The following is a 12661-nucleotide window of genomic DNA, read 5'->3' on the forward strand; positions in this document are numbered from 1 at the left end:
AAAATAGGCAATTGTGAATCTTTTTCACTCTATTCCCCCATACCATTTGATGGTAATGAAAAGTATTTTGTAAACAAAATGATTCAAACACACATTGACATAGTTCTGCAGCCATCAAAAACAAACTTAATAATTTCAATAGCATTTTAAACAGAAGATAACTGCTCTGATGCTACACAAGAGTTCACTGCTTGGCCCAGAATTATTAATGATTAGCATTTCAGTACAAATATTGTTTTGCACATCATGGCATGAGAAATGAATCAAGCCATATGCTACATTAAAATTGATGTATTTCAATACATCACCTCCTAAACAATAACCAGTCAAAAACCAACATAATTTAATTTGTTTTTAATAACATAAACAGAGAGAATCACAGCACCAAAGGACAAAGAGCTTTAGTAAAAAGAAAGAAAACTCTGAATACAATTTTCTAGTTTTTCCTGAGTCCCTTTATATTGCCTTCATCATTTATATCTTTCTGCACCATATGTATGTCTATGTGCAATGAAGCACCCATTTCTTTCTCCATATAATCAGTAAGAGTGAATTACAATGAATTACACTAAATTTGACCAGAAAATTTGAAAAGTATGAAGGAAATTCTGTTGTGAAAATCTAACATTAATGGAGTAAGCAATTTTAGTAATACAAGTTATAAACAATTCAGAATCAGACTTCACTTTAATATGCTTACCCCATTCCTTGCGCTGAAAATCTTGCTGCTCCCCTACCTCTACTACGCCCACTATATCCTGTAAATTTAACAAAATGGCAATTAAATGTACAAAATTAACTTGTGGCTCCAGGTTCTCATACTGTAATCTAATATCAACACTGACTTTAATCGATGGAAAACACAGAATTAGAGGCAGCAGCTAACTGGCAAACTTTACCCTTGATTGGGAGTTGTTAGGGTCCTAAGAAATAACCATTATTAACAGGATAAAACATTTTTGGATGTCAACCACCAGGATGCCAGTATTCTATCAGTGCTTGAACAGCAGTCTGCATCATCAACAATTTAAGTGCATCAGTGCACAGAATTCCTGATTAAAAGACTCATTGTCCTCGCACCCCCTCACAAGATTTCATGAAGATCAGGCAGGTTTATCAGAAAAATTTCAGAATTGATCAGAATAAAAATAACTACACAGGCAGTGGCTAAACTACCAAAGTCACCAATGCTGAAGGTGGCTGTCAATATTTAAAAATCAAATTCAATGTGCAGTAGTGGCTGAAGGCAAAGTGATGCAAATACATCACAAAAGTCAAGAACTTTACAGCAGAGTTGACCATTCTATTTCACAATTAACAGTGCAAATTCAAGCTTTGGGAAGGACACAAGAAACCAAAATAATTTTGTATGGATAAATAATCTCTAAAAAGGATTAGTAAACAAGCAACACACACACAAAATGCTGGAGGAGCTCAGTAGGTCAGTCAGCATCTATGGAAAAAGAGTACAGTCAACTTTTCAGGCCAAGTCCCTTCATCAAATCTGAGGGCAAAAAAACAATGAAGAGTCAGAATAAAAAGGTGGGGGAGGGAAAGTAGAAACACAAGATGATAGGTCAGACAGGGGTGGGGTGAAAAGCTAGGAGATTGATTTGTGAAAGAAATAGCTGGAGAAGGGGGAATCTGATAGGAGAGGACAGAAGGCCATGGAAGAAAGAAAAGGGGGAGGAACACCAGAGGGAGGTGATGGGCAGGTAAGATATGGTGAGATAAGGAGGATGGGGAATGGTGAAAGGGGTAGGGGTTATTCAAGGAATCTATGTTCATGCCATCAGGCAGATATAGGTGTTACTCCTCCAACCCAAGTGCAGTCTCATCATGACAACAGAGATGGCCATGGGCTGACAAATTGGAATGAGAATGGGAAGTGGAATTAAAATGGGCGGCCACTGGAAGATCCTGCTTTTTCTGGTGGAAAGAGCATTCCAGAACTAAAGAGATGTCCTCCTCCTTCAAAGAAAGGGGCTTCCCTTCCTCCACCATTAACACTGCCCTCAACTGCAATCTCTTTCATTTTGCGCACATCTACCCTCACCACCCCATCAGGGACAGGGTTCATCATATCTTCATCCATCACCCCAGCCATAATTCTCCTCAACTTCTGCCATCTCCAACAGATCCCACCACAAAGCGCATCTTTCTAGAACACTAGACTAGAATACTATAGCACAGTACAGGCCCTTCAGCCCTCCATGTTGTCCCGACCCACTTATTACTTAAAAAAAAGTACTAAACCCACAATACTCCATAACCATCTATTTTTCTTTCATCCATGTCCCTGTCCGGGAGGCTCTTAAATACCCCTAATGTTTTAGCCTCCACCACCATTCCTGGCAAGTCATTCCAGGCACCCACAACCCTCTGTGTAAAAAACTTACCCCTGATGTCTCCCCTAAACTTCCCTCCCTTAACTTTGTACATATGCCCTCTAGTGTTTGCTATTTGTGCCCTGGGAAACAGGTACTGGCTATCCACCTTATCTGTGCTTTTCATAATCTTGTAGACCTCTATCAAGTCCCCTCTCATCCTTCTATGCTCCAAAGAGAAAAGTCCCAGCTCTGCTAACCTTACCTCATAAGACTTGTTTTCCAATCCAGGCAACATCCTGGTAAATCCCCTCTGCACCCTCTCCATAGCATCCACATCCTTCCTATGAGGTGACCAGAACTGAACACGTACTCTAAGTGTGGTCTCACCAGAGATTTGTAGAGTTGCAACAAGACCTCTCTACTCTTGAACTCAATCCCCGTTAATGAAGCCTAGCATCCAATAGACCGGGGGTCGGCAACCCGCGGCTCCGGAGCCACATGTGGCTCTTTTACGTCTGTGCTGCGGCTCCCTGTTGCTTTGGGAAATAATTGGTTGTGGTGACCCTTTTCCTGGCACATCCGAACCGACTCACTATTAGATAGCCTACGGGGGTTTGCGAGCACAGAGCTTTGGAGCCTCTGCGCCATGGGGGGCAGGTTGAGGGAGGCTTAAAAGTGAGGCTGAAGATTTCGAATAAAGTTTTTTCCTTCGACTGCAGTTACCGACTCTGTGTCGTAATTTTAGCGCTGCGTGTAGCACACCGCTACATGGTCAGTATTTAATTAAAATGTATTTTATGTTAGTTTGTTAGTTTTTGAAATGTAATTCTAAATTTGAAGATTATGGTGATCTTGTACAATCTAAATAAGACGTTGTGGCGACCCATTTCCTGACACATCCGAACCGGCTCACAATTAGCCAGCGCTCAGGCTAAGGGAGATAGCCTACGGGGGTTTGTGAGTACGTGCCTTTTGCAGCATCCGCGCCCATGGGGGGCGGGTTGAGGGAGGCTTAAAAGCAAGGCTGTTTAGTTCGAATAAAGCTATCTTTGACTGCAGTTTACTGACTGCGTGTAGCAACCGCTACAACGTGTTTTTATCGCTGGCTGTCCAGAGGGGAGGTGCTGAAACGCTTTGTCGCATGTCTGGAAGAAGAGAAAACTTTCCTGCGCAGCAAAGGGCTCACCTTTCCTGAGCTGGAACAGCCAGAGTGGCTGGAAAAGCTACACTTCATGGTAGACATGACAGCGCACCTGAACACGCTGAACACAGCTCTTCAACGGGGTAAGGACGAACAGCCCTGCACATGTTGGAGGATGTTTTGGCATTCGAGCGCAAGTTGACGTTGCTTGCCAGAGATTTACAGAAAGGCACATTGTCTCACTTCCCCAATTTGAGAGAGTTCAAACAAGGTCACGACATGATAAATTCGGAGTATTTACATTCTGCAATCATTGCAATGCAAACAACGTTTGGGAAACGCTTCTGTGAGTTCAGAGAGGAAAAAAACACATTATCCTTCCCGGTCACTCCCCTAAGCATCGATCCATCCCTACTGAATACGACTGCATTGTCAGGTGTGAGTCAACCTGACCAAGTATGATAAATGTTTTAATTGCCTATTATTTTACGTATATTCATATGTTTTCATTGTTCAGTGAAATAGTCCTTTTATTTTTCAGGTTGACAGCTGGCTGACGTTATTTTTGGTTTGCTGCTGGCGGCAAATTTAAGTTTGGCGTTTTTCATAAATACAAGAAGGACTCAAATAGACGTTGAGTATTTTACTTAAAAGTAACCTTCAGCCCAACGTCTTTTTTTCGGAGTTCAAAATGTTTTTGTTGCATGCAGAAATGTAATTTCGTTTTCTCTGCAGGAGTTCATCAATTTCATAAATGCAACACATTATAGTTTGTTTATACATAGCATAAAGGCAAAACAAAACGTTGTATGCAGTGTTATTTCATTTTAAATGTCAAACGGGTTTTGCGGCTCCCAGTGTTTTCTTTTCTGTGGGAAACGGGTCCAAGTGGCTCTTTCAGTGGTAAAGGTTGCTGACCCCTGCAATAGACCTTCTTAACTACCCTATCAACCTGTGCAGTGACCTTGAGGGATGTATGGATTTGAACCCCAAGGTTCCTCTGTTCATCCACTCTTAAGTAACCAACCATTAACTCTGTACTCAGCCTTCTGGTTTGTCCTTACAAAATGCATCACCTCACACTTATCCTGATTGAACTCCATCTGCCACTTTTCTGCCCAACTCTGCAGCCTGTCTATATCCTCTTGTAACCTTCGACAACCTACAGCTCCACCCACAACTCCTCCAATCTTCGTGTTATCCGCAAACTTATTCACCCATCCTTCTGCCTCTTCATCCAGGTCATTTATAAAATTCACAAAGAGCAGGGTCCCAGGACAGATCCTTGCAGCACTCCACAAGTCACCAACCTCCAGGCAGAATACTTTCCTTCCACTACTACCCTCTGCTTTCTTCCTGTAAGCCAATTTTTCATCCAAAGAGCCAAGGTTCCACTGATCCCCTGCCTCATGACTTTCTGGATGAGTCTCTCGTGGGGGACCTTGTCAAATGCCCTGCTAAAATCCATGTAGACCACATCTACTGCCCTACCCCTCATCAAGTTCTTTTGTTACCTCTTCCAAAATCTCAATTAGGCTCGTGAGGCACGACCTTCCCTTCAAAAAGCCATGTTGACTATGCTTGAGTAGACCGTACCTCTCCAAATGCTCGTAGATCCTATCCTTAAGAATCGTTTCCAATAGTTTGCAGACCACTGACATAAGACTCACCCGTCTATAGTTCCCAGGATTCTGCCTATTACCTTTTTCAAAGAAGGGAACTACATTTGCCATTCTCCAATCCTCCAGCAACTCCCCTGCAGCCAAAGAGGATTCAAAGATCATAGCTACTGCTCTAGCAATCTCTTCTCTCACTTCCCCCCAGCAACATCTGGTCCTGGGGACTTAACAATCTTGATGTTTTTAAGAAGATCCAACACCACTTCTTCCTTAATCTCCACATTGTCCAGCACACAGGCCTGTTCTATTTCGACCTCACCCTGATCAAGGTCCTTTTCACTTGTGAATACTGAAGCAAAGTATTCATTTAGGACCTCCCCAACCTCCTGGCACATGTTGCCTTCTTTATCCTTTATCAGCCCCACCTTCATTCTTGTCATCCTTCTGTTCTTCACATAGGCATAGAACACCTTGGGGTTCTCCTTAATCCTACATGCCAAGGCCTTCTCATGCCCCCTTCGAGCTCTCATAAGTCCTTTCTTAAGTTCCTTCCTGGCTACCCTATATTTCTCATGAGCCCCTCCTGCTTTCTGCTTCTTATGTCTAACTTATGCTTCCTTCTTCCTCTTGACGAGTTGCCTCACGTGTTTCGTCAGCCACGGTTCCCTTTTCCTACCATTTTTCCACGTCTCAGTGGGACAAATCTATCCTGAACCCAGCACAAGTGGTCCCTAAACTTCCTCCACATTACTTCTGTGCTTTCACCCTTGAACATGTTTCCAATTTACTCTCGCTAGTTCCTGCCTTGCCCCTTCAGAGTTAGCCCTTTCCCAGATAAGCACTTTCCTATTTTGTCTGTTTTTATCCTTTTCCATAGCTATGCTGAAGCTAAGGGAGTTCCCTTAGTCATTCTCAACAAAATGCTTTCCCACCAAGAGGTCTGCCACTTGTCCAGGTTCATTACCCAGAATTAGATCCAGTACAGCCTCTCCTCTCGTTGGCTGGTCTACATACTATATCAGGAATCCTTCTTGAACACACCTAACAAATTCAGCCCCATCCCCTTGCAGTCAGGAGGTGCCAGTCAATATGAGGGAAATTGAAATCACCTATAACTACAACCCTGTATTTCCTGCACCGTTCTAAAATCTACCTGCTTATCTGCTCCTCCGTGTCCCAAGGCCTATTTGGGGGCCTACAGACTACTCCAAGCACAGTGATTGACCCCTTCCTATTTCTGACTTCCACCCACACTGACTGAGTAGACACTCCCTCTGCAGCGTCCTGCCTTTCTATAGCCGTGATGTAGCAGTAATGTAACACCCCCCCCCCCCCCACATTCTACCTCCCATCCTATTCCTTCTAAAACACCTAAACTCCGGTACGTGCATCAGCAATCCTGCTCTTCCTCCTGCCCAGTTTCAGTAACAGCCCCATCATCATAGTTTCAGTAACAGCCCCATCATCATAGTTTCAAGTACTGATCCATGCTCTAAGTTCATCTCCTTTATTCCAAATACTCCTAGCGTTGAAATAGACACATTTCAACTCCTTTTGGCTACATTTATAAAATCATAGAACATTACAGCACAGAAACAGGCCTTTTGGCCCTTCGTGACTGTGCCAAACCATTTTTCTGCCTAGTCCCACTGACCTGTACCTGGACCATATCCCTCCATACACCTCTCATCCATGTACTTGTCCAAGTTTTTCTTAAATGTTAAAAGTGAGCCTGCATTTACCACTTCATCTGGCAGCTCATTCCACACTCCCACCACTCTGTGTCAAGAAGCCCCCCCTTAATGTTCCTTTAAACTTTTCCCCCTTCACCCTTAACCCATGTCCTCCTTTTTTTCTCCCCTAACCTCAGTGGCAAAAGCCTGCTTGCATTCACTCTATCTATACCCATCATAATTTTATATACCTCTATCAAATCTCCCCTCATTCTTCTATGCTGCCGGGAATAAAGTCCTAACTTATTCAACCTTTCTCTGTAACTCAGTTTCTCAAGTCCCGGGCAACATCCTTGTAAACCTTTTCTGCACTCTTTCAACCTTATTAATATCCTTCCTGTAATTCGGTGACCAAAACTGCACACAATACTCCAAATTCGGTCTCACCAATGTCTTATACAACCTCACCATAACAATAGACAATAGAACACATTCCAACTCTTATACTCAATACTTTGACTTATAAAGGCCAATGTACCAAAAACTCTCTTTAGTACCCTATCTACTTGTGACTCCACTTTTAGGGAATTTTGTATCTGTATTCCCAGATCCCTCTGTTCTACTGCACTCCTCAGTGCCCTACCATTTACCTTGTAGGTTCTACCTTGGTTTTCCCTTCCAAAGTGCAATACCTCGCACTTGCCTGTTTTAAACTCCATCTGCCATTTTTCAGCCCATTTTTCCAGCTGGTCCAAATCCCTCTGCAAGCTTTGAAAACCTTCCTCACTGTCCACGTGTATCCAGAGATACCGGCCACGTGACAGATGCACTGCCACCTGGCTGGTCGGAGGACACACCACATGCCAATCAACATTTGGCCCCTCCCAACTAATCAATGCACACCGAAATTACTGGTCACCTTAATTGGATTATCTCGCCCAGCCCCATGCTTTAAAAGGTGAGACTTGGCCTTGGCTGGACCTCTCTTACAGACCACCACATTGGAGGTAAGTGCATTGATTTATGCTTGGGAAGGTCTATTGTTTGTCCTGGTAAGGGAGCTGCAGCTATCCAAGGTCAAGGGGGATAGCTGTTGTAGTGCTTGTCCCTTGTTCTTTGTGTAACCGTACCCTGTCCCCACACCGCTTCCTGTGTATTGTAGTTGCTTGTGTTGACCCGACTTCCCCTTGTAAATAAATCCCTTATCATTAAAACTGTGTGTGTCCAGGCCTCTACCGTTGAGACTCAAAGAACCAGTTATTTTCCATCACACGACCACTACACCTCCAATCTTTGTATCATCAGCAAAGTTGCTGATCTTATTTACCACATCATCATCCAGATCATTGATATAGATGACAAATAACAACGGACCCAGCACTGATCCCTGTGGCACACCACTAGTCGTAGTACTCCACTCAGAGAAGCAATCCTCCACTACCACTCTGTGACTTCTCCCATTGAGCCAATGTCTAATCCAATTTACTACCTCACCATGCATACCTAATGACTGAATCTTCCTAACTAACCTCCCATGTGGGACCTTGTCAAAGGTCTTACTGAAGTCCATATAGACAACATCCACTGCCTTCCCTTCATCCACTTTCCTTGTAACTGCCTCGAAAAACTCTAATAGATTTGTTAAACATGACCTAACACGCACAAAACCGTGTTGACTTTGCTGTTTTGTCCCGTCTGTCCTTCCTCACCAACTTACAACACATAGCATCATGCCCTTGTCCTTCTACCTTAATCTCTGCACTCACATTCTGATTCCCACCCCCATGCCAAACTAGTTTAAACCCTCCCCAACAGCTCTAGCAAACCTGCCACAGGATATTGGTCCCTTTCCAGTTCAGGTGCAGCCTGTCTTTTTTGTACAGGTCAGACCTTCCCCAGAAGAGATCCCAAAGATCCAAAAATCTGAACCCCTGCCCCCTGCACCAATTCCTCAGCCATGCATTCATCTGCCATTACATCCTGTTCCTACCCTCTCTGTCTTGCGGCACAGGCAGCAATCCCCAGATTAACACCCCTGAGGTCCTGCTTTTTAACTTTCCTAACTCCCTATATTCCATCTCCAGGACCTCATCCCTAGTCCTATCTATGTCATTGGTCCCCACGTGGACCACAACATCTGGCTGCTCACCCCCTCTTGAGAATACCAAGAGCTCTATCCGAGATCTCGCGGACCCTGGCACCAGGGAGGCAACAGACCATCTGGGATTCTCGATCTCTCTCACAGAACCTCTTAACTGTCCCCCTATCGAATCCCCTATCACTACCGCTCTCCTCTTTTCCCTCCTTCCTTTCTGAGCTGAGGGTCCAGTCTCGGTGCCAGAGACGCAACTACTACAACTTGTCGCTGGTAGATCGTTCCCACCAACGGTATCCAAAACAGTATACTTATTGTTGATGGGAACGGTCAGAGGGGTACTCTGCTCTTTCTGTCTATTCCCCTTCCCTCTCCTGACAGTCACCCAGTTACCCATCTCCTGACTTTTAGGAGTGACTGTCCCCCTGAAACTCCGATCTATTACTGCCTCTGCTTCCTGAATGATCCAAAGTTCATCCAGCTCCAGTTCCCTAACTCGATTTGACAGGAGCTGCAGCTGGATGCACCTTTTGCAGGTGGAGTCATCAGAGACAATTGTGCTGTCACTGACTTCCCACATCCTACCATCAGAGCACTGGACTGCCCTATCTACTGCCTCCATTACCAACTCCCAAGTTTATTAAATTAAAGAAACTTACCAAGCCTACCTCACTGGGAGGAAGCTTGTCCTTCATCTCCTCTCCAGCCAAAGCCTCAAAACTCCACTCCTTCACTGGCCGCTTCTGTCCCACCCGCACTTTCAGCTTTCTACAGGGATTGCTCCCTACACAACTCCCTTGCCCATTTGTCCCTCCCCACTGACCTCCCTCTTGGCATTTATCCTTGTAAATGGTACAAGTGCTACAGCTACCCCTACACCTCCTCCCTCACTACCATTCAGAGCTCCAAACAGTCCTTCTATGTGAGGCGACACTTCACCTATGAGTCTATTGGGGTCACTTAGTATCCGGTGCTCCTGCCATGGCCTCCAGTATATTGGTGAGACCCGATGTAAATTGGAAGACCACTTCGCTGAGCACCCACGCTCTCGTCCACCAGAAAAAGCAGTTTGGAGGAGCAACACCTTGTAATCCATCTGGATACACTCCAATCTGATGGTCTGAACTTAGATTTCTCAAACTTCCAGTTATCTCTCCACACCCCCTCGACCACTCCCCACTCCCCTCTCTCACCGTATCTCTTTACCTGCCCATCACCTCCTTCTGGTGTCCTCCCCCTTTTCTTTCTTCCATGGCCTTCTGTTCTCTCCTATCAGATTATCCCTTCTCCAGCCCTGTATCTCTTTTACCAATCAACTTTCTAGCTTTTTACTCCACCCCCAATGATTTCACCTATCACCTTGCATTTCTTCCTCCCCTCCCCCAACTTTCTTATCCTGACTCCTCATATTTTTTCCTCCTGTCTTGATGAAGGGTCTCGGCCCAAAACTCCAACTGTACTCTTTTCCATAGATGCTGATTGGGCTGCTGAATTCCTCCAGCATTTTGTGCATATTGCTTGGATTTCCAATACCTGCGATTTGTAATAGGATAAACAGCTTGTATTGAATATAGGATATGTTTTAAAGTATATTATAGGATGAGGACTACCAGGAAAAGAGCAGACACCATTAGATACCAAAGGATAATTGCGCTTGGTGTCAGAGACTGTAGAACATGGGTGTTAAATAAATATGTTTTATTCATATTCCTCAAGGACATTGTGGCTGGAAAATTTACAGGAAGCAGCAGAACTGAAACATTAACCATTAAAAGCAGACCCCACCCCCCAGGGCCTGATGAGATTTCTAAGGCTGCAATAAGTTACAGGAAGATATTGCTGGGGCTCCAGCAGAAATTTTAAAATCTCTGTTAACCACAGTTGAGGAACTAGATGATTATAAAACAATAAATGTGCTACTTTTATTCCAGAAGGCAGCACAGATAAACCAGGTAATTACATGCCTGTGATTCTAAAAAGTTAAAAGGACGTTGTTGGCTAAGGTTAAGAGACAGGATAAATCTACAGTTGGGAAGTCAAAAATCAGGGACTAATCAAAAGATTGGATTAGTAAGTATGCAGATGATACTAAGGTAGGTGGCGCTGTGGATAAAGAAGTAGGTTTTCAAAGCTTGCAGAGAGATTTAGGCCAGTTAGAAGAGTGGGCTAAATGATGGCAGATGGGAGTTTAATGCTGGTAAGTGTGAGGTGCTACATTTTGGTAGGAATAATCCAAATAGAACATACATGGTAAATGGTAGGGCACTGAAGAATGCAGTAGAACAGAGTGATCTAGGAATAATGGTGCATAATTCCCTGAAGGTGGAATCTCATGTGGATAGGGTGGTGAAGAAAGCTTTTGGTATGCTGGCTTTTATAAATCAGAGCATTGAGTATAGGAGTTGGGATGTAATGTTAAAATTGTACAAGGCATTGGTAAGGCTGAATTTGGAGTATTGTGTACAGTTCTGGTCACCAAATTATAGGAAAGACATCAAAAAAAATAGAGAGAGTACAGAGAAGATTTACTAGAATGTTACCTGGGTTTCAGCACCTAAGTTTAAGGGAAAGGTTGAACAAGTTAGGTCTTTATTCTTTGGATCGTAGAAGGTTGAGTGGAGACTTATAGAGGTATTTAAAATTTTGAGGGGGCTAGATAGAGACGTGGATAGGCTTTTTCCATTGAGAGTAGGGGAGATTCAAACGAGGACATGAGTTGAGAGTTAGGGGGCAAAAGTTTAAGGGTAACACGAGGGGGAATTTCTTTATGCAGAGAGTGGTAGCTGTGTGGAACAAGCTTCCAGTAGAAGTGGTAGAGGCAGGTTCGGTATTGTCATTTAAAGTAAAATTGGATAGGTATATGGACAGGAAAGGAATGGAGGGTTATGGCCTGAGTGCGGGCCAGTGGGACTAGGTGAGAGTCAGTGTTCGGCATGGACTAGAAGGGCCAAGATGGCCTGTTTCCGTGCTGTAATTGTTATATGGTTATATAATCACCATGTTTTTTTTGTAGGGAAAGATCTAATCTAATCAATTGAATATTTCTAAGTGCAAACAAAGTGTATTGATTTGATGCAAGTGACATTGGTTAATGTAGTCAACAGGGACTTTGGTAAGTCTTCTGACAAAGGGAGACAAATGGGAGCCACAGCAAGCTGGCAAAATGGATTCTAACACTAGCTTGGCGGATAAGCTAAGAAAGGGAGCAATGCCTTGTGCTCCACATTTGATTACTCAAGATGAATTCCTCAACTGATTTTGCTTTACCCCAGAAATTATACAAGTTTTCAATGGGAAGGTCCATACTTTGATTAAATAGGTTATTATGAGCTTTTGGACCAGTGGCTCTTTTGCACATATTAATACTTTATTGACACTCATGGCAGCATGGCATTACAAAATAAAAGATAACTAAAGAGTTCTAAATTACTCTCACCTCGGCCACGTGCACGCCTACTTCGTTCTGAGTGCCGATCACCAGGGCTGATGTCCACACCATTTTCTTCAAGTTTGTCTGCAATTTGAAAATTAGAAATTTCAACAACAGTAAAGGCACATTTATCAACTAGATTACTTTTACAACTTCTGTGCTATACTTACATTCCCTCCCACGACTTGCTTTTCCCCGTCTAGTAGAGCTCCCACGAACCTGACTGGTTTCTTTATCTCCACGCTTATTTTTTTCCTTATTTTCCAGATTATCCTTCACTGTTCCAAGACTCTTCTTTTTACCTACAGTCTCCCATGAGTTCTGCATGAAAACATACCTGTACATTACTTGCGTAACAATTCATTTTAGATTT

At 43.5% G+C, this 12661-nt stretch overlaps 1 protein-coding gene across 12 annotated transcripts in view; it reads right to left on the bottom strand.

Moving 5' to 3' along the window:
• ubap2a (ubiquitin associated protein 2a) overlaps positions 1 to 12661 on the bottom strand; it is a 113340-nt gene that overhangs the window by 66812 nt on the left and 33867 nt on the right. For all 12 annotated transcript variants that reach the window (XM_059989624.1, XM_059989623.1, XM_059989622.1 and 9 more), the window contains exons 5-7: positions 12459 to 12609; positions 12295 to 12372; positions 701 to 758 (exon numbers count right to left, since the gene is read on the bottom strand). In XM_059989624.1, coding sequence (XP_059845607.1) covers positions 701 to 758; positions 12295 to 12372; positions 12459 to 12609 — 287 coding nt within the window. The remainder of the gene's footprint in view (positions 1 to 700; positions 759 to 12294; positions 12373 to 12458; positions 12610 to 12661) is intronic.

This window comes from Hypanus sabinus, chromosome 14 (genome assembly GCF_030144855.1).
Source record: "Hypanus sabinus isolate sHypSab1 chromosome 14, sHypSab1.hap1, whole genome shotgun sequence".
Classification (NCBI taxonomy): Eukaryota; Metazoa; Chordata; class Chondrichthyes; order Myliobatiformes; family Dasyatidae; genus Hypanus; species Hypanus sabinus.